The 22,770-nt window shown below is 36.1% G+C and overlaps 1 protein-coding gene across 1 annotated transcript in view; it reads left to right on the top strand.

Moving 5' to 3' along the window:
• Positions 1–22,770, top strand: part of STK3 (serine/threonine kinase 3) — a 125,850-nt gene that overhangs the window by 68,249 nt on the left and 34,831 nt on the right. Inside the window, exons 9-10 of the mRNA XM_054288431.1 lie at positions 1,918–2,110; positions 12,347–12,522. Coding sequence (XP_054144406.1) covers positions 1,918–2,110; positions 12,347–12,522 — 369 coding nt within the window. The remainder of the gene's footprint in view (positions 1–1,917; positions 2,111–12,346; positions 12,523–22,770) is intronic.

Here is a 22,770-nt window from a genome sequence, read left to right as displayed (position 1 = left end):
GTAGCTCTAAGCTGTCTGTATCTTTGGGAATATCACAGTTTTTTTAAGGGTAGGGTACTAAATAGCATGCAACTAAAAAAACCCCAAAACCCCTGAAAGAATGCAAATGAACTCCTCAAGTATTTTTGTAAATTATAATCTGGAAAATAATTATTCTTTTGATATTTGGAACTTTTATTTAAATCTGTTTAGTCTGTATCCTGGCTTCATTGTGGTATGCTGTTAGCCCGACTATCAAAATTAAATCTGGTATTGTATCTCTTAGTTGAGATGCAATAGAATAATTTTCAGGAGCTGGTATTACTGCACTCGATTTTCTATATCTGCCTAGACCAGCCCTTAGTGAAACAGGCACTCAGGGCCTGCAGCTCGTGTGTCTGTGTGAGAGGAAAATGGCCTGCCATGCCAGGGAGTGAGTTCAGTGAGAAACAGAAAGACCAGACCTTGCAGGGGTTTGAGTCAGGGTTTTACTTTTTCTGGCATTCTGCCTCTGTTCTCCCCAGCTCCTGCACTTAAAAGTCACTTTGTAGTTTAACATTTAAAATCTGTAAAGCAATGCAAAGATTTAGGACAAAGGGGAAATTTCTTAGTGGCTGAAGTCTTGTTTTAATGTTACATATTTGCCTGAATGTATTTAGAAGTATTGTAGATGTGGCATTTAGGGTCATGATTTAGTGGTGGACTTGGCAGTGCTAGATTAACAGATTGATGATTTTAGGGGTCTTTTCCAAACTAAAACATTCTGTGATTCTATGTAGCAACACCATGTTATTTGTAAGGGGTAAATAAAAAAAAAAAAAAAAATCAAGGGTTATATAATAGTCTTCCAAGCTATGTAACTAAAATATTTTGCTTATCAGGAATAAAATTCATTTATCAAGGAACTCTAATGAAATTTTGACACAGTAGAGGAAATGGATGCATATATGGCTATAGAACTCATGAAAGTAACATTTGTATTTAAAATACAACAATTTGACATAGAGTAACTTCATTGTGATGAGTATTTTTGATTACATTTAATCAACAAATGAGAATATTTTTTTTTTTACCTTGAGTAATACATTTTGTTCAAATAGAAAATGTGTGTAGTTACAGTCCATCACATTACTCCTGAAATGCTGCAATGTGTATATAATCTAAATCAGATTTTGGAAACCAGTGGGATTTCCCATTAGTGTTTTCAAATATTGATATTCCATATTTCATTAACTGGATTGCCATTAGTGCTCTGTTTCAAAATTCCTGGCCCATTACTGTTAACAATTCAAAATGTTACTGTCTATCTCCTTGATCATCTCCCCCACACTTAGGTAAGTATGTGTTCAAGGGCTACTTTTCTGTGTGGTATTAACAAGTTATTTACTGACATTTGTAACAAAGATTTTAAAATGGAAGAAAAGACTTGAAGTAAGTCAAGTTGATTTTTTGTTTCTGAGGAGGACTTTAAAAATTCTGTTGGAGATTGTTTAATAGCTAAATTGAACATGAGCCTATCATCTGGGCTCTGTATGTAATGTCAGATGCTGGGCATGATCTTAAGTTTAGGGTGGACAGCACCCTTTGTGACAGTCCCTTGCAAAACAGCAAATAATCTCTTTCTGTAAATTGTGTTAGTGATTTTTGCAACCCAGAGAGATAAAGTGGGTCATGAAAATCACAAAGATAACTCAAACCTGAATGCTAATGCAAAGTGAATGTTTGGGTTATACTTACCCTGCTATGCATCTGTGAGAGAGAGGAGTTTTTGTTGTTCTTTATATGAAAGATTTTTTATTTTGTGATTTCTTTTAAAGTTTAAGCCTGGAGTCCAGCAGTACAACTAGGTCCCAAAAAGATAAAATACTAATCAGTAAGTGATTGCATCTTACCTTTGTTTTAATGATCTGCTGTGTCCTGGCAAATGTTTCCCCATAGGATGAAGATGAGCTGGACTCTCACACCATGGTGAAGACCAATTCAGAGAGCGCTGGCACCATGAGAGCCACCAGCACAATGAGTGAGGGCGCTCAGACAATGATTGAGCACAACAGCACCATGTTAGAATCAGACTTGGGGACCATGGTAATCAACAGTGATGATGATGAAGAGGAAGATGGGACCATGAAACGTATGTTGTTAATTTGCTTTCTTCTAATAATGTGTTTTCTCGTGCTGCATGACAGTGTTGTATCATGAAAGGCTTTAAAGAGTGAAGTTCTGTGGTTAAAACAGGGGAAGAGGGGTTTTTGTGTCTCTAAGCAGTCTGTAATTTGTAGAGAAAAAGGTGACTATAGTGGGAGATTCAAAGCAGAAGCCTGGTTTTGGTGCTTTGCTAAGTTTCTCTAGAGGACTCTCAAATTGTCCTTCTGTGAATTGTACTGCTTGTCTCTGTCTCCTGTTCCACGTACACCTGGACCAGTTTCTTGGAACTAAACTGGTGTGATTATGTGAGAGGCTGCTGTTTCAATGTCAGTGGTCCTGGGAATGCATCATGACTCTCTTTGGGGTCAGCAATCAGTTATATATTTTGCTGCAAAATCGTTTTGTGACTCATGATCACTTAGCAGATCTGTATTTTTTAAGCAAATAATTATTTGGACATTTTTTGGAATGTAATTCAACAATGATTGATTTAAGGCAACGATCAAAAGATTATTGAAATGTAACTAAAAAGTTCTAATTGATTTTGGCAGCATGTGAGGGAGTACGTAACGAGAAGAAAAAGAATTGTGAATGTTTTATGTATAAAAATATAACTTATACTGAAATATCTATAAATACACATTTTAAAAATAGTTGATTTACATACTTACTAGCTGATATGCTCATTGTTTGGCTGAAGACTACTGCAGATTGAGGTCCATGAATTTTAATAGAATTATTTGCATGATTAGGCAGCATCAATAGATGACTCTAACTCAGGCTGTAGCTGCCTGATTCCATGAGGCACAATGTAATGTTTAACTCCAGGCAGTTGCAGGGAGGGGAGGCTGTGGGAAGTTGTGTGTGTGTGTAATACAGAGAGCTAATATCTCAAGAGTGGAATTCAGTGACAAATAAATAACTAGTGTTTCATAGCAAATACAAAGTTGCATTTGTGTTTGCATGTAGATACGTGATGTAATTTGCTCAAGATTATTTGGAAGTGCAAAGCAGAAACTTTTTGTGTGTGTACAGGAAGTTGGAAGGAAAAAGGAGTTTTGTAGATGTTGCTTGTTTGACTTTTTTGTGGTTTGTTTTGGATTTTATTTTGTTTTTCCTTTAGAGTTCTCAGCTGTGTGATAAAAAAATGGGGAAAGATAGTATGAAAAAATTTAGAACTAATTTTAGGGTGGAAGTATTATGAATTAGGTTTAGTGCAGTTTCTGTGCAGCTTGACAAATCAGTCTTTATAAGTAAGTTCTGTGTGAGTAGTTTACCAAATTGCACCACACTATCCATGCGGTTTTATATATGCTGAGAGGAAATTCCTGTTGCTAGCCCCAGCAGATCAGCAGAGTGGCATTGGGTTTGCATTGCAATCTCTTAATCTGTGTTTTATTTGTCTGCTGGGGACATTGCTTTTAAAATGTACTGTTATTGTAAAGTTTTAATTGATTCCAGTTACAATCTGTAGTTAGGGAGTTGCCTTTCTACATCTTCATGTTTGATCAGTATATGTCTTAATCCCATTCTTCTTTCTTCTCAAACAAGAATAATCTTGGCATTATTCTCCTTCCCCTCCATCCTGTCCCGTAGATGACTGTCTTGAGCCCTGTAACTACAGCAAAGCAAATCCAGCAAACTGGAGGTAGTTTGCTTCATAACAAGTGATGGTTTAATCATTCAGCTCTGAGGCAACAGGTTTGGTTTCAGCACTTACCTGCTGAAATTTCTTGTATTTTGCATTAGGCACGCATTATTTGCATTTTTTACATTAAAAACTAGAAATAATTCAAGAATGGGACCTCCACATCTCTCAGCTAAAAATGAATATAAATCATGTCCACTGTAGCTGGTCCTCTGGTTCTTTGATTGTTGTGCTATTGGCTGAAATAGAAGCAACAACAAGTTTCCTAAAGAAACGTCACCAGGAAGGGACATAAAAATCCTTTATGTCCCTGAAAGGCAGACACAGATTTTGTGTTTCTTTATACTCGATAAAGACAGGAGATTTTGATATTAGTTGTTTTTTCCAGTATACCTTTAGAGGCAAAGTAGGCACTTTCTGGATGTTTGCATGATTTGGTTATAATAAAATTAGTATCTTAAAAGTGCTCTTTGATACTGCTGAATAACATTGCAAGCAAGAAGGTTGGAGAAATAAACTTCGTGAACTAGGGGAGAGAGATTTCATTTCCTTCCTAGAGACACAAAATATTTATGACAAACTTCTTATTTAATTGCTGTTGTGTTTAGTTTCAAGTTTTGTTTCCTTCTTTTGTTTCCCTGCTCAAGGACAAAATAAGAAACAATAATATGTTTTTATTTATAAGTACCCATGCTTAGAGGCCTCTGGGAGCCATGACAGAAAATAACTAAAACCATATTTTTTTCACAAATAGGGAATTGTGCCCAGATAAAATTGGGATTTGGAACAAAAAGAGGCCTGTCCTTCTGCCCCAACATACATTATACAGTCTAGCAATAAACAACATTTATCCTGTCTTGCTTGGTATGCCTGTGCATGCTCTGAACAGAGACTCTGTGGTATGTACCTGGAAAGAGGAAAGAAAATGAAGAACATAGGAGAGTTGGGAGGAACTTTACTTTAGGAGGTTTAATGTGGAGTAGAGGAGAGAGTGAGAATGATGGAAATATTACCTCTTCAGTTGCCTGGGTTTTACTTGTTTTTGTGTAGAAGCCTTTTCATGTGTCAGTGGAGAGACTAGTGTTCAGAGCAGCTTCCTCACATTCCCCTTGTGGTTTTTCAGCAAGGCTTAGTGTTAGGGCTTTCTGGTGCACCAACAATACCTGGTCCTTCTCTTTTCTCTTTTTCACTCACATGCCCTTGCTTCTCTTTTTTGCCCTGTTGAATTTTTATTGGCTATCTGCATTGGGCTGGAAAAGAAGTCTCTTGGTGCAGTTTGGGTTTATTGTGGATTTCTAACTGTTGCTTCAGTCTTTGGTGAAACTTAGAGATAGTTTGTGGTTGATAATGAATGTATTAAATGACAAGGACAGGGAAGTCATGAGGTGGCATTTGACAGCTAGAATGTAGAAAAGTAATCAAGTTTTGGTTTTTTGCCCTATAAGACATGTACATTTTAGGTTTAGTCAGTGTAATTCTTAAATACATTCTTCCTGCTAATCAAATATAAGAATATAGTCTTTGGGACAGCAGATTTCCTTCCCTGTTCGTCCCCCCCAACAGATGACTGTTTTGAGCAGCATAACTCCAATAACTCCAGCAAAGTTGGCAAACTGGAGATAGCCTGAGGCAAGTGATGGTTTAATCATTCAGCTGTCAGGCACCAGATTTAGTTCCAGCACTTACTTTCCTGTCTTATTATACATAATGGTATTTTTGATTACAGCGGGACATGCACCATGCTGTAGAACCTACATGGGGATAGAAGAATTCATGAGTTGATTTATTCATTATTTTTTAGTGATTTCAGCATCCAGGGTAAGGGATTATTTGATATTGTAAGTCAGTCTCCTCTGTGATATGAGGTGTATGCTTGGATAGCTCTGGACTGGTGCTTCAAAACTCTTACTTCAGCTGGTGTTTCAGCTGACAAGCAAAAGCTGGTGAAATGTGTTTTATAACAACTTAGGTCCTAATTTTGGTAGGAATTTCATAAGAAAACTCAATTGTGAGCTGATTTCAGTGTTGCTGTAGCCTAGGTATTTACACTTCACAGATGTATTTTCAGTCAGGCATGTTTACTGTGCCCCCAGTAAGATGGTTTGCTTGGTGCCATATATAGGTGTATATGTATAGAGGTGACAGATGTTTACAGGTCTGTATTGGTTCTCAAGCCATTTTCTGTGATTGGTAATAAAGTTGTTATGTCACTACTAGTAGTATATTTTTAAAATGGGGTTTTTTTTTTTTTAAATAATGTTGTTGTCAATTCTGCTTTTGAGAGCTGTTGCAGAATGCTAGTTTAATGCGGATTTTCTTTGTTTTGCTAAAACCAGAAATAAAGTGTAATTCGGCTGGAATGGATTGATAGAAAGTGTTTGAACAATGCTCTCAAGCACATGGTGTGATTCTTGGGGTGTCCTATTCAAGGCCAGGAGTTGGAGTCCATGATCCTGATGAGTCCTGTCCAACTCAGAATATTCCATTATTATAATAGTAGTATCATTGAATATTTTTTCTTTTTTCCAGGGAATGAGTGTAAAAAAACCCCAAAACTATTAAACCAGTTTTACAAGTCTTATTCTCAAGAAGCAAAGAAATGTTTTGTGCTAGAAACTTTTACTCATTAAAAGTTGTAACTTGGGTTCATAGTCCTTCAAAAAGTCTCTGAAAGCTTCAACTAGTTGAAAATTATGTGGATTTTTCATTTAGATGCCAGTTGCAACTACTTCTGGTAAATAGGTGTGTCGTACAACCAACAAAAGACTGGATGAAGCCCAATTCTGAATGAAGGCTTCGGTGTATAAGTCACTGGGATACAAAACCTGTGAACTCAGTAACTACTTTGTTACACAGCTCTCAGAAGTCAAACATTTCTTGAATCTGTCCTGTGGTAGAATCCCAGCTGCTCTGGCCTAAGTAACTGATACAGTTTCTACTGCTGCTTCCTTGTGCTTCCCAGTAGCCTGACCTCTAATTCTTTGAGGTGGTTGCTTAACAGGTGAGTGTTAGCAGCAGAACTTTCCCACTCATAAAATACAGTCACAATTCCTGCTTAAAATATGGCTGAAGGAGGTGGCTATGCAGCTTTTCATGTGGTAGTTCATTGTTAGATGCATTTGCCTGGAGACTTGAGGTCAAATTGACATTCTAGGCTTCTGCCTCCCATTTTCCAGAATTACTGCCATTGTGTTGCAGGGCACCTTGTGAGGGGAGAGAGTAGTGGTAGGAATGTATGGAATACTAAACTTGAGTAGAGCATGATGTTGTATAAGCTCTGGTAGCCTTTGCAGCAGGGGTGAGAGCACATAGGTATGTACAGGTCTAAAGAAGGCTGAAAAGCTGATTGCTTTACAGCTTCTGACTCAATAGTGACTGAGCAGTGTATTTTGAGGGAATAAAAGATAATGGCAGGATGTTCACAGAAGCACTTCAGACAGGAGAGCCAGATCCCTAACTTCACCAAGCAGCTGAAAATGTTCCTCAGTTGAGTGGTAGATGGATATCCACAGAATGTAGAAGGCTGTGCAAGCTCGTGGCTTTTGGCAAAAGGAAGAAAGCTTTCCTCCATAGATATGCAGCTGCAGAAGAGGTCCAGTGTCCTGGTAGTCACAGAGTGAGAGAAAGACTTATATACTTTCTACTGGACACTGCAAACCCTCCACTCTAAAATGCCAAACAAACAAAATACCAGCACCTGTGCCCTCCCAGGAAATTGTAGTGGGAGTCTCCTTTCTATGGGAGATGGTCACCCTTCTCTGCTGACCTTCCTTGTAAACTAACAGCAGAACTTTTAAACAGGTTTAAAATCAATTTGATGTTAATATAATACTTTTCTGTTGGAAATGCTTCACTGCAAAATAATTTTTCATGGTAGATGACACATCGGTGGAATTTTACCAAAACATGTATTAGAATGGAGTGTGCATTCCTCTTTATTCTGAAATGTGTATTGAGAATTACTTGTTTCATTTGTGATATGTTTTTGAAACAGTGTCATTGAGTTGGTGTTGTGTTGTTACCTCATTCATTTTATTCAGGATATTTTTTGGAAGAAACTTGCTTACATAACTATTTGGGGATATCCCTATGGGCTGTGTTCCTATCAGAGGTATTGCTGAGGTAGAGTGTTTTCAGCACCAGTAGTGCTCTCTGTGTTTTATGGCTTTCCAGTAGTTTCTGACTGTTGTTTTGTTATGGCCTTTTCCCCCAAGCTGTCTTTGCAGTAGGCAAGTTGTAGGGATGGTAAAGACAGATATTCTTAAATATTGAAATGGTGGAAAACATTTTTAAACATGATCATTGCTTATTGAAAAGCAAATATTTAGAAGAATGAAAAATCCAGATCTTTCTAGAATGGAACAGGCTATTACACAATAAGCTTTCAGTGCAAGTGTGGAGTGATAGTGACTGTGCTGCAGATTTTTTGTGGCAAATGTAACTTACTGAATAGATGAGTGAATTAATTGTCCTTAAGGTAATCTTTACATATTATACTTCCAGTTTTCTCGGTTTTTGAAAGATGCTTGAAAAGATAACAGAAGATAACTCTGTGATTCATGAAAGTTTTAAAAAGTAATTTCAGACCAAAATGATCTTATTTTGGGGGAAAAAAAAAAAAGATGCAACCTTTATCAGTTTGCTCTGACATAAGGATCCTGAGTGTTTTCTAATGTAAATACAAAAGAGATAGCAGCTTTCACATGGCCTTTAAACTGGTAGATGTCTACCCATTCCTATGAAACGCTAACTGAACCTGTTAGGTTAGCTAGAGATTGAAATAGTGTCTCTTTTTTCATTTATTTATTTATAAAAATAAAACAAACCTTAAAAATTAATTTCTAAATAAATTTTTCAGGATTTTTTTACATTAGAGGAAGAAACAAAAAAAATATTGAAATACCTCTGGTCTCATCATTTTGCAGTCACATTTCTGGTTTTCTCTGTGAGTTTTTGTATTTGCAGTGAAGGTAAGCAGCTCTTGCTGTTTTAATTGGGCTAACTGACTGTATGCTCAGTTAAAATCAGAAGTGAGGTCTAAATTCTTGCTTAGCAAAACAGAAAAGACACTCTCAAAGTGAAAAAATAAATGTTCTTTGCTTACCTTGGAGTAATTTCAATCCTGTTGACCCAATTTCTATAATATGCATTTGGTAACAAGGAATTCAGAGGGGTTGGTTTGTTTTCTGTGTGTAGGTAGTCTTCTATTACATGTATAAGGAAGATTATTTATAATAGTTTTAAAAATTACAAGCAGAATAGTTTTAAAAATTCTGAGCAGTGCTTGGAAAATCTTTAGTATTGCCTTATATGTGAGAGAATGGAGATTTCCTTACCTGTAATGGGCAAACATTTTGGTACTTGGAGTTTTGCACAGAGACACTGGCAATCTTTTTGTTTATAACTATGCCTCAGGGATGAAACTTAAGTACAGCCATCTCAACACAAGAAAAAATTGGTTGTGAAAGGCCAGCAATGTGGTGTCCTATCTTTTTTGGTACGAACAGTTTCAGGGGTTTTGGACAGTAATCTCTAAGTAATGAACAGTTTGTACTAAGAAAGTGCATTGTATTTCTGTTTTTAATTCTACCTCCTTCATGCTCATATCTTCTCTTGGATCTGTTTTATAAATGTGTGTTTTTTTAAATTTAGATTCTTCCATTTTTCTCCTGCTCTACTCAGCTCTCATGAGACTCCTCCTGTAATACTGTGTTCTGCCCTAGGACCCCAAAACATGGAGCTGTTGGAGCAAATCCAGGGGAGGACCATGAAAATGATCAGAGGGGTGGAGCACCTCTGATAGGAAAACTGGCTGAGACAGTTGGGGCTGTTCAGCCTGGAGAAGACTCATTCTCTGCATGAGTTCCCGGGGAGACTTTGTAGGACCTTGCAGAACTTAACAGGGAGCCTACAGGAGAGCTGCAGAGGGACTTCTGACAATGGCCTGTAGTGACAGGACAAGGCATAATGGCTTTAAACTGAAAGAGAGCAGGTTTAGAGTGGGTATTGGGAGGAAATGATCTCCTACAAGGGTGTTAAAATGTTGGAACAAGTTGCCCAGAGAAGCTGTGGTTGCCCCATCCCTGGAAGTGTTCGAGGCCAGGTTAGATGGGATTTTGAGAAGCTTGATCTAGTGGAAAGCATCCCTGCCCATGGAAAGGGAGTTGGAATGAGATGGTTTTTAAAGGTCCTTTCCAACTTAACCCATTCTATGACTATGGCTTTTGCTCTTTAGTGCTCTTTCCTGTAGTTATTTGGCATCCCTGCTGTTTACTTCTCATCCCTTCCTCAGTCCCAGAGGAATGTCCTTCAAGTGATCTTGAGTTTAGTGGGGGCAAACTTGGGAGATTCTAGAGAAGAGGTGTCTGCTGTCTGGTCAGTTAAATTTAACCTGGAGTTTAGTTCACTGAATTGTTAGTTGCTACTAATTAAAATATGGTGAATAGGGATCTGGGATTAGGAAAAAAATACGTGAAAAAATGTGGCAAAAACTGAGAGAAAAATCAGCTAAAAAATGTGAGGAAAAGAAAGTGTATATGGAAATAACAGATTGACTGAAGGAATCATTTTGGAGTTGAAGGAAAGCAGCTAAAGTCAAATTCACTAAAGCTTAGAGCATGATAGTAGAAGCACACATTAAAAAAATGCCAGAAGAAATCTTACCGGAACAGAAAACTTTCAGAGCAGCAGAAAGAAAAGAAGCAATAAGTCAACATGCAGTCTTGGCTTTTATCAAGAATAATGTAGCCAGCAGGTCCAGGGCAGTGATTGTCCCCCTCTGCTGAGCCCTGGGGAGGCCACACCTTGAATCCTGTGGTCAGTTTTGTGTCCCTGATTTGAAGAAGGACATTGTGGTGTTGGAGTGTGTCCAGAGAAGGGCAGTGGACTGGTGAAGGGTCTGGAGCACAAGTCCTGTGAGGAGCTGGGGTTCTTTAGCCTGGAGAAAAGGAGACTCAGGGGTGACCTTTTTGCTCTCCACAACGACCTGACAGGAGGTTGTAGCCAGCTGGGGGTTGGTCTCTTGTGCCATGTCTCAAGCAAAAGGGTGAGAGAAAATGGCCTTGGGTTTTGCCAGGGGAGATTCAGATTAGATATTTGAATTTATTTTTTTTACAGAAAAAGCGAGTAAGCATTGGAATGGGGTGCCCAGGGAGGTGGTGGGGGCAGCATCTCTGGAATGCCTGGCAGTGTCAGGAAGTGTCTGGATGTGGCACTTGGGGTATGGTTGTGGTGATTATGGTGTTTCTAGGTCAGTGGTTGGACTAGATGATCTTGAATGTCTCTTCTAGCCTTGATGATTCTGTGAAAAGATGGCAGTAGAAAAAATTAACGTTAAGAAAAAACAGGCTGCTGTTAGCCATGCAGCAAAATTAGAATGAATTAGAAAATCTTTAGACAGAGGAAATGGAAAGAGATGATGAAATAAATAGTGGAAGAGGGGGAAAAACCCACTTAGTGAATGAATAAAAACAAGTGTAAAGCCAGATAAGGAAGTTAATAATTAGTAAGTCCTAGTAATCATGTAAAACACATGCTCAAAATATAATTTCAGTTTTCCTTTTCACTTGTAAAAATAAATATATAAAATAAAAATTACTGTTAATTTATTATGCTTGTAATTTAAATGTATAGTTTTGTCTGATTTGGTGGTAGGTCCCCCCCACTCCCCAATCTTAGTTATTTGTCCTGTTTCATATTTCATTTGTGGAAATGTATTTTATATATCTTCATGTCAAATGTGTTACACTTCCAGGAAGTGACATGACACATTTAATGTATCAATGCTATGCAAAATATGGTCTCTGAGGTGACAGTTAATGTTTATTTATTATGGTATTTAGTAATGAATTTGCTTTGAAATCCCACAAATGAAAGCAAATTTCAATAATTTAGGGCTGAACATTTTTTTTTTTACCTTTAGTTTTGTGAAAAGGATAAAAGAGCAGGAGTTCATGCTGATCCCTGTCTGCTTCATAAAACTTTTGCAGCTTTTTGATGATGACAAAAAATCCCTCAGGATATGGAGACAGGGTGCTTTGCAACCATCTGTAGAGGGTGATCCTGTTTTCTGGGAATATTAATTGGTAATGAATTAAATTAAGCAGCATCTGGACACAATTTGTATAGCTGTATTTTGCAAGTTCTTTTTCTAAGTAATTATTAATTCCCACCTTTAGTGAAACTCTGGTCCTTTCCTACAAGTGCCTGTGGACCAGTCCTTGAAGTTAGGGGCATTCAGCACCCAAAGGGATGCTTAGCACCTCGTGTTATTCAGTCTCTCTAACAACAAATTAATACTGCATGAAGTAACCTCTCCTGTTATTTGTGTGTGCAACACTGATATGTCTTGAACATTTCTCCACATTGTATCTTGCTACAAAAATATCATACTTTGACTATGAGCTTTTGTGCCAGAGATCCTCAGGGGACAAACAGGCTTGCATCACATACAAATGACTGTATTAGTTTCTGCAAACCCCAGGAAAATTAATTAGTGAAGTTTAGTTTGTAGTGCATTAATACTTTAATCTTTGAATAGCTTTTTACCTTTTTTTCTGTTTTCTTTTAACCAAGGAAATGCTACTTCACCACAAGTTCAAAGACCTTCTTTCATGGACTACTTTGATAAACAAGATTCCAAGAATAAAAGCCCTGAAAACTGTAATCAGAACATGCATGAACCTTACCACATATCCAAAAACGTTTTCCCTGATAACTGGAAAGTCCCTCAAGATGGAGACTTTGATTTCGTAAGTACTTTATCTTGCATGCAGTTTATTTTATATGTGCCAAAAATTTAGAAAGTTAATCCCTTTCTATAACTATATTAATACAAATAAAATTTCAAAAATACTGTCCAGATATCTAATCTTTGTGCCTCATTCTGGTTGTTGAAGTAAGTACACCTGATTAACACGGGACTTTTTTAATGAGGAATGGTGTGTGACATTATATTACTTAGTAATTACTTTTTAAAAAAAAATTTAAAAAATTACTTTACTTAAAATTCATGTGATATAACAACTTTAAAATTTGACCCAGTACTGTTAAGAAAAACTAGAATTGCTACAGACATGGAATATTGTTGTCATTTTTGTTGGCTATCTCAGTAAAATGATAAGCATTTTAAATTGGATTGGAGGCATTTAATCTATCCCCTTGGAGAAGTTTAAGACCACCTACTGTTTTGCACAAGTCATCTTCTTGGTACCATTCCAATAGCAAACATCTCTTTACATAGAATTATTCTACCTAACACAACTTCATCTATTTTAGGTTGGAGTTTTTACCCTCCAAAATATTTGCAGTTTATTTCATTTTGCCTATGTTGCAAATTATAACAGGATCAAAAAGAAAATGTTCCTAAGTTATAGGTTGCGCTTAAAATGAAATATGTAATTATGTAAGTAATTATACCTGTTTTTCACCTTGGCTTATTTTTTAACATGTTTTCAATGAAGTCTTTGTTTATCTGTTGTGGATGAAATGTTCATAACTACTGTGCAGTAGCTAAATATGATCACATGGTGCCTTTTTGAAGCACACTTGAGATTTCAAGAGAAATGTTGTGTTTAATTTTAGGTAACAGCTGTAGGCGGGGAATTTTCTTTCCAGTTTTCACTTACTGCATTTCTACTTAAAGCTGACTCTTAAATTTAAACTACTGAGGTAAAGCCAGTTAAATAGCATAGTACAAGCTGTTGCTGCTGGAGAGTTTTGATTTAGTTGGATTTTGGTTTGGGTAGAGTTTTTTAGGTTTGCTTTATTTTTTTTTTCCTATCAAATGCAGCAATTATCATCCTGATGATTGACTAACAAAATAGTTGCACTATGCACTGGAAAATAACTGGCCATTGTTTCAGTGGGGTTATTATAGTGGCAATAAAGCTGCCTTTAGAACAATTTTAAATTCATCCTGTCTTTTCCATTACTTGTGAAGAAATGCAGGCAAAAATTATTCTTTTTGTAAATGCTAAGATGATAAATCTGTTAGTACCTACTCATTGATAACTCATACGTCGATAATCATGTGGAATTTGTTGACATTGCTTGTGCAATGAAGTTGCCTTCTTGAAGTAGGAATTTGTCCTAGAACAAAACCCAAGCAGTTCTGATCTTCAGAAACTGAACTGCTGAGTTTTATATGCAAACCTTCCCAGTGGTGGTAGACTGGCAAGTACAGACTTGAGAATCCTAGAATGGTTCTCTCTGAAGGAAGAGACATGCTAAAAAGAAATATTTAAGTGTATGGGATGGAAAGCCCTACAAATTTATTAATGTATATGTCTGTTAAAGCATGAAGTAGGAAAAAGAAATGCATTGAGGTGGGAAAGAGAAGGGAAGAGGAAGTGAAAACCAACTTGATAAATCCCTGTAACTAATTAGTTTGCTTATTTCTGTATATTTTAAGTTGAAACATGAAGAACTGGGAACTAATTCCTGTGGCCAAATTGTATATTTGCTTTAGGTCACAGTGATGTTTTAGCCTGTTCTTAGTCTATCGTACTGTCTGATAAAACAGTTGTTTTATTTGTTGAAATGTACAAATACATGTAATGTGCATAGACCAGTTAATCTTACATACTTGCTGATGTTTTTAGATAATGTAAATAAATGACATAGGAAACTGTTCTCATTATGTGGATAAACAAATATATAAAATAAGGCAAATGAACTTAGCGCTAGGGCTGCTCTGAAAGGCTTGGTGTGAGCATAGTTTTCTGCCCTGATGTAAATGTTTTAAAAACTACTTGCCAGCACAAATATAACTAGAAGAGTCTTCCAAGAAAATAACATGCTTGGTAATCAATCTGAGCTGTAAAAAAAAGTAAATTTTAGCAGCATTATTTGTTCTGTAAGTAGGTATTTATGGTTTGGTTTTTTCCCCTACTGAAGTACATATGTTTTGAAATTTAAAAGCTGGTCTTAATTCTTTTTCACTGATGCCATATGGGAATTTAGGGTCTATCTCTGACTTTTGGTCCTGAGGGCCTTCAGTTCTGTGATCAGTCTGTGCTGGTTACTGATGTCGTGTTCCAGGAATTGATAAGAAAAAATTGTCACTGCAGACCTTCGAGAAACATTGCATTGAATCAGGTATATTGCAAATAACTTTTAACTGGACTGAATTCAGTTACTGCATACTCACCCTGAATATTACATTATTCCAAATTTATACTGTTATATTTTCTCTGGACTTAAAGTGCTGTTTTTCATGCAAAAGGGCTGTTTGGAATTTTTCTACTACATTTCTTCTTGCCTTTTAAAAAGAAACAATGACCAAACAAAAACATTCAAGTTCAAGCACTTTTGATTATTTTATTTTCTTTGAGTAGGAATTTGTATAGAATTGCTGGTTTTAATATTTGTTTTCTGTTATTCTACTGTCTGTTTTTGATGTCTCATGATAAATTCTCAGACCTAAAAGTATGGGCCTTTGATATCAGTGAATATTAGGGAAATGTACTTCTGGGGAAGTACTTGTAATGTTTTGTTTTGCTAGTTCTACTTCAGCCTTTGAAGTGCAGCTGTTGAAGCTCTGATTTGATATACAGCTCTTTCAAAAAACCTAAACTAATGTTTATTCAAACTTCAGCTTTTATATTAAATTGTTAATGTGTATCTCACACTGAGGATCATTGTGGAATTTGGCTTTCAATGAATTTTACCAATCTATAGGCAGTTCTCTTACACATTTTAATTCTTTTTAAGAGACATGTGGCAGGTGGCATAATTAAAGCAGTATTTTAAATCTTAATTCTGTCAGTTTTACTTGGGGTTAAGTGATGCTTTATGCATGGCAAACCTTGATGCCAGTAAGTGTAATCAACAACATAGTACTCATTGTGAGGAATAGTGGCATAATCTCATTGAATAAGTAAAAAGGCAGTAAATCTCTGTAGTGTGTGGATATGAGATTCCTAGGAGTGTTAATGATGCAGGGTATAAGCAGCTTTTTCATAAGTAAGCTTAACTGTTGACTTTTAGTTCTAGCTCGGAAGTCAGCAGTTTGGATCAGAATGACAGCAAATTATGTTCTTGTTTCACCCATCTCACTGGCCAGTCCTTTTAAGAACAGCTATTTTTCGTAGATATTTTGTATTCCTGTGACCATGTTGCTGTAATGATAGCTTTGTTCTTTCCACGGGGAATGTTTCCCATGAAATAGGTACATGCTGGAGAGAGCTGTGTATTTAATGAATAGCTTAACTGCAGGTTGTTGTTAAAGCAGCTTCCTGAAATTTTTTAATTGTCTTTCTCAGTTGAAGATTTTATGTTGTATAACATTTATAATAGAAATTAGTTTTCACTAAGAAAAGGTGAACTTTTAATTCTGAGCAAGAAGAGCTCAACATTTTTATGTGAGGATACCCAGATAAACCTTAGCTTGTGATGGATGTGCATTGTGTACATGTTGTGAAATAACCTGCTGCTTATATTTTTACTGTATCATGACATTTTAGATCTCATTAAGATTTAAAATTACCCTGTAAATCCTTCTGCCCCTTAGTAATGTGTGTTAGAGTGGGACGTGATATTATCAAAGGATTTACATGAACCTAATTGATGATAACCTCTGAATTTACATTAGTCAGAATGAGTTGCTAAACTTCATTTGCACTAATTGAAAATGTTATTTCATTTAAAATGAGTCATTTACTTTTTGTTATGAGACAATAAAATGTAAAAAGGCAAATCTGTTTATTATAGCAATGCTAGGATAATGATTTCTGTCTCTAGTAGAATTATTTCCAAACAGGAATGGTATCCAGATTGTTAAATATTAAACAGTGAACATGTAGATCATGCTTTGCATAATAACTGCAGTATCATGTTTAAGTAGATGCATTTTGGGTGACTTAAAGATTCTGGAATAGCAACAAAAAAATAAAAAGCCATCTGTTACTGTAGGCAGAATATTTCCCTGGGTTTCAAAAGGAACAAATACATTAGAATATAATAATTTTGGAATAATAGTGCTGGAGATACTGAGACTTCAGTTAACATTTACAGATGTATAATGTTGCAATTGATTCTGTAAAAAATTAAATAGCATAAAATGACTGAAGACTATCTAGAATTAAATTAAAACTTCACTAATAAAGCTAAGCTGAGATAACTTCATTGGAAATACATCTTTGTCCAAAATCTTGGCTGGGTTTCTGCTGACTTTATTTAAGCAGTGAATGAGTTTGTTTGGAACAGTTCTTTTTCTAATTAATGAGAATTAACATATTTAATCTATTTTCAGTAATTTCTGATTCTCTTCAAAGTTTTGAAATTTTTAATTGAAGTATTAATATAGATTCTTTTTGCTTTGTTTTTAGTAAGTTGTTGAATATCATGAAGCATTTTCAGATGCTGACAGGAAGAATGTTTTCTTAACTAAGCAAATATGAAACTTAGGTTTCTGTGTTTGCATGGGCCTTACACCCATGAGATAAAGATATTATTGGTGCTGATAGTTTTCACACAGAATTTCATTCTACTCAGTTCAGGCATGGCTGAAGGAGGAGAGACTGTAAAATGAATTAAATGAAAATTACATGCTTTATCTAGGTCATTTTGTGAGGACAGTGTGAACCTCAGCAGTGGAGATTTTCTGTACCTTTTAAAGTAGGTGGCTGTTAGAGAAACTTCTTGTGTCTTGGGTGATTAGTTACAAAAAATGAAAGGTATGTGTGTGGGTAAGTCAATGGGAGAGGTATTTGTATTAGGAATCTACAGAGGATGGTTTGCACGTCGTGGTTTGTTAAGTTTATCATGCAGCTGTTCAGGAGGAGAGTTTTTGCCAGCCTGACATGTAAACCAGAAGTGTAGTATTGGTTGCTGAGATTTTATAGGCAAAGATAACAGAACAACTTATTACTTTTCAAAAAACTCTATAAGTCAAATACTTACTGTTTTAACTCAGTTCTGTTTGTATATTCTTACCATGAAAGTAGAATTATTTTTCATGCAGAGAAGGGGAAATACAATGCCTGAGCAGAGTGTTTCTCCAGCTGGTATTGAATACAGCATCCTTTCTTTTTGAATATGTTCCTTCTTCTATTAGTATGTAAGTAAATAATTGAAAATCAATCCCAGTAGTTTTTTAGGCTGTAAATAGGATCAATACTTTCTGTTTCTCTTAAATTGTAGGACTATTATAAGGCTGTTACTCTGACTACTGAGTCATGTGTAACAAAGTGCCAGTGCTATACTTCGGCAGCTTTGGAAAGCAAATTGTGCTGTCTGACAAAGATGATATAAATTTTTGTATCTGAAAAGAGCACAGGAAATACCCTTCTAGAACAAAAAGCTTTTTGCATTCTTACATGTTAAACAGAACAAAAGGCTTTTATTTATCATTGACATACACTCTGAAGACAAGGCAAGAGGTCAGGCTTGAATTGCAGCAATTTATTTGAAGTTGGATATAGGAAGAAGGGATAGCTATGTACAGCAGCAGACTGCATTGGAGAGTTGCAGAAGTGGCCATTGTTGCAAGTGTTGAAGACCTGGTTATATAAACACATCAGGAACTGTTTTGGTGGAGTTAATCCCACTTGGAGCAGAGGGTTGTTATAGGTGACCTGCTTCTGTAAATGTTTCCGATGGCCTTATTTCCTCTGGCTTTTTAAACTACTGCTGATGCCTGATGTTTGTAATCATAAAAGATGTTGAGAACACTTATGTTTTACAAGCTTGAGCTCTCACAAATAGTGACATACTTAATTTGTTTATTAGGAGCATCAGTGTTTTGGAGGAGCTAGAGCTTGAGTAACCTTAATCTACTTTGCCATTAGCAGTCAACTGTTATTTCCAAACATGAGTCTTCCTCTGGAAAATTTCAGCCAAGATGCAGTCAATAAGACTTTACCAGGTTTTCCCTCCCAAAAGTTTATAGGATCCCTGCCATCTTATTTTATCACATCAAAAAATTTCAGTGTGCGGTTGTTTTTTACTTACAAATAGTTTCTAGTGAGAAAACATCTCAAAACTTAATTTTCAGCCAACTTTCAAATTCTTTGTATAGAGTTAAGAATGAATCTACTACACACCAAAGAGTTCAAATGCTTCCATCATCTTAATGCCTTCTTTTTTACCTGATTAGATTGAATGAGGAAAGTGAGTTGAGAAACTGGAGCATAGCTCTAGTATGTAGCTTAAAAAGAATAAAGGAAAGACATGAGTGCAGCTGATGAGCTGGGACAGTGCTGCTGGTTTTAAGAAACATCTTGTTACCTTAGTAACCAGTTGTCTGTACTAATATACTTCTTTAGGATCATTGTGTAATAGCTCAGTAATGTGCATAGTTTTGAGAAACTTGTAAAAAGGCAGTTGTGGCTGGACAAATTTTAAATGTTCCTTTTTTTTGTCCATCAAACCAATTCAGATTCAGGTTTCTATTCTGTTTTCCCTTACATTTTAAAAAAAACCCAAACAAACAGGGAGGGTATTTAATCCAAGCAGTTTTTCATGTTCCATGAATCAGTGTTAGTGTCAAGACAGTGTGCCACACCTTTGTGCGTAATGTCTGATCTCCACACTGAATGTTCACACCAAGGAATGCTTGTTCCAGCTCAGGCTTTCTGCAGAATTCTTTGAAATCATCTCTGTGTCAGTATCGTGCAAATTTACCACTGGGAAACAAAATCTGCTCTTCTGCTCTTTGCTATGATAATTAATGCTAATGAAAAGGCCTAAAAATAAAACCTGTCTTGGGAGAGTGGGTGACTGGAAGATTGTTTTAAGTTAATTTTTATAGCTTCTTATTTTCAAGGAGGATTTCCTCATCGTAAGGTTTGGTAAAGAATGAGATATTTTTATCAGTTTAGGGATTTTTGCACCATCCCCTCATCCCTTTTTTTAGACTCAAATGGGATCTTTGTCAGATAAGATTCTAGCAATTTAACAGAAATAAAATTGGATGAGCTTAGTGACTGTGTGGCTGACTCTGAATAATCACAATGCTTGTATTAGATTTCTGTGCCTCGTGTTTTGATCAGCAGCCAGTAAATACCATGTGTAGACTCTATATTAATCATAGATGTTACAATATTTCGTAAACAAAATGCTGGAAATTAAATGACTGACATTTAATACTATTGTGCTTTATGAGGAATGGAAAAAAATCTGTATGGTTTTAGTTTGCAAATATCTTGTAGAATTTGAATAAAGACACTTGTGCACTAACACAGTGACTTGAAGCAGTGGGCTCAAGTACTTGGAGTTATTTGTTATTTTTGAATTAATATTTTCAGATATATGATTAGATTTGACTTAGTGCACATATATCAAGTCCAGGGATTGTCCAAAATATTTTGCCTTACATGTAAATTTTACTTTTTTTCTTGCAACTTGCATAACTCAGAGATAAAAAGAAACCTCTATGAAACCTGAGAGCAAAATTTGTGTTTCTGTAGTTTCTGAATAACTTATTATTGTCATTTACTTGTTGCTTTTAATGTATGAAAGTATATGTTAAAATTATCCAAATGTCATTCTTTTACATTAGATCTGTGATTAAATATGCATTATAATCCACATTTACTGTTGTTTATTGGGAGTTGCAGCATTGCTGTGATCTAGTAATTTTATTTTTGGTGAAAAAGGTAAGATGTGTGCATCGTAAATTTCTAATCAAACTGTTTGGAGACTTGACTTTTTTTTTCCTTCACTGATGTTGCTATTAGTGCCTGGGCAGACATGTGCCTCATGGACAGCACCAGTACTTAAAACGTAAGTACTTAAAAAAACCCCTATGTGATATCCTCTGATGTGTAGAGGGTACACCCATGCACATGACAAATCCAACAAAGCAAAAAAACCCAAATTTGACAAGTTTTTAAACCTACTTTATATTTTCATATGAGTAAAAATTTTAAAATAAAGCGATGCAAGCCCCGTATACAAAGCTGCGGTTATTGGCAAACTCTTCACAAAGACTTAATCTCATACCTGCTAAAGTCAGTGGCAAAACTCCTACTGATGTCAATCTTAAGTTTCACTGCTCAGACTGTTAAAGAAGCTACTTTCATTTGTGTGCCTAAATGTGAAACTGCATTTAGATTTTGGGTTAGAAATTTCACAACTTAGACTGTTTCTCTCAGCATTCCTTAGTTTAGGGAAGTTCAGTCCATTCCTAGGAAAGAAACACTTGAAGAATTAGCACTTTTCTGGCCTCTGTTTAATGGTCATGGTGTTACTTACATTTGTGTTTGACAATAGGATTTGTACAGATATAAGAATAGTAATCAGATAATCTAGTTTGTTGACATAAATGTTTCAGGGCAAAATTGTTCGGTAGGACAGCTCTAAAGGTACAGTAGCATGGTTATAGCTATTTCAAGAAGCTGCTTGATGCTCACCTGAGCACTCAGACTTCATTTCTGTGACAATTTTTAGTGTGCCATAGTGAGAACTAAAACAAGTTACCTTAACCATTTTAAAAAATGTAACTTTCTTTGCACTGCAGCAGACTAGGGTGATGGGCAAGTTTAGGTCTGCAGCTGAGAAGCAGAAACTTTCTAACCTGTGCAGCCTTGACCACATGATGCTCTACGACCATGCTGTAGTGCTTGTAGATGTGAATTAGGTGGAACCTTCTAAAAACATGTTTGAATTTTTTCTTCCCTTGTGGTGTCAATAAAGTCCAGTATATGTAGATAATTTTTATAGTTTAATATTATACTTTCAAGTAAGAATGGAGGGAAAAGTGTTCTTCAAAGACACAGACCAAACGTTCAAATTACCCTAAAAATTTACTTAGATGCAAAAAGTTCTGTTAGTAAAAATGACAGCCTCTTTTATTTTGTTGTGTCCTCTTTGGAGATGGGGAATTACTTGAAGTGTGAATGGAAGTGGAGGCTTTCTTTCTAAAGTGCAAACATTTGGGTTACTTTAAGATTGCCATTAATTATAGTCCCCAGTTCTAAATGCCATCCACACACAAAAAGAACCTGTATTCTACAGAGATGAAGAACCACTTAGAGATGCAAACTGTTATGCTGATAATGTTCATAGAGATAGAAACATGATATTTCCATGGTGCTTGTGATATGTGCGTGTAGGATGAAATGGGCTTTTTGTTTTGCTTTTGCAAAGTTGTAAATTTAATCACTATTTTTGTCTAAAGAGTTTCCATTAGCTATTAGAATATGACTGTGAGGCAAGATGAAGAGACCTGTGTAAGTACACCTACATTCAAGCCAGGTTCACATAATGAAGACATTAAATTTAAAAATGAAACTAAGGCTTGTCCTTTTATATTTTTTCTATGGCTTAAAATTTGGCAAGATGTGAGCAACTGTGTGCAGTCCACCTTCAGTGCTGCTTTAGAGAAACAGAGAAGGAATTGGCAGGAGTGTGCTGGTTGTAGTGCATGCTTGATGTGTACATGCTCAACTGTTTGATTTCTTGTCTCATGACTTGTCTCGACCTCTGTCTTGTCATGGGATTTAAAGGCCTTGTTTGCAGTGATTGTTCTTCCTTACATAAATTTTTGAATAGTACTGTTATGGCCTTTTGAAGGAATGATGTTACAGCCAAATAATTCATCTTTCGCTTACACTCAGCGGTTAACAGGATTTAAATCTAAAATTTTACAGTGCATTTTTATGTAAAGAAAAGAAAACGAAAGATCTTAAGTCCCAAACAGTTTTCAGAGTAAAGAATATTTGCAGAGAAAAGGAGATGGAAAAGAGCTGATGCCTCTGAAGGGGATTTCTAAGGGATTTAGGGAGAGCAGTAGGTGGAGGGAGGCCAAACTCCGTGTTACTTACGCATCCCTGTGAAACTCAAGAGCGTTGTTTTCTTCTCTCTGTGGGTTGATGACTCTATAGCAACAGCCCCGTGATTATCTCAGAGGTGGGCTAGTTCAAAACTACAGGGGAAAATAGTGACATTGGAAACAGTGGTTAGTTTGAAACTACCTGACCTGTTTTCCATGTTTTAAAGAGCTGTTGCTATGGCAACAGCAGCTCAGCGAGGATGAGCGCTGTGAAGTTTCAGCG

Source organism: Melozone crissalis, unplaced genomic scaffold (genome assembly GCF_028551555.1).
Source record: "Melozone crissalis strain CALT ecotype California unplaced genomic scaffold, PUWL_Pcris_2 ptg000002l_1, whole genome shotgun sequence".
Lineage (NCBI taxonomy): Eukaryota > Metazoa > Chordata > Aves > Passeriformes > Passerellidae > Melozone > Melozone crissalis.
Note: the sequence above shows the minus strand (reverse complement) of the source record. Positions and strands in the feature narration are given on the sequence as shown.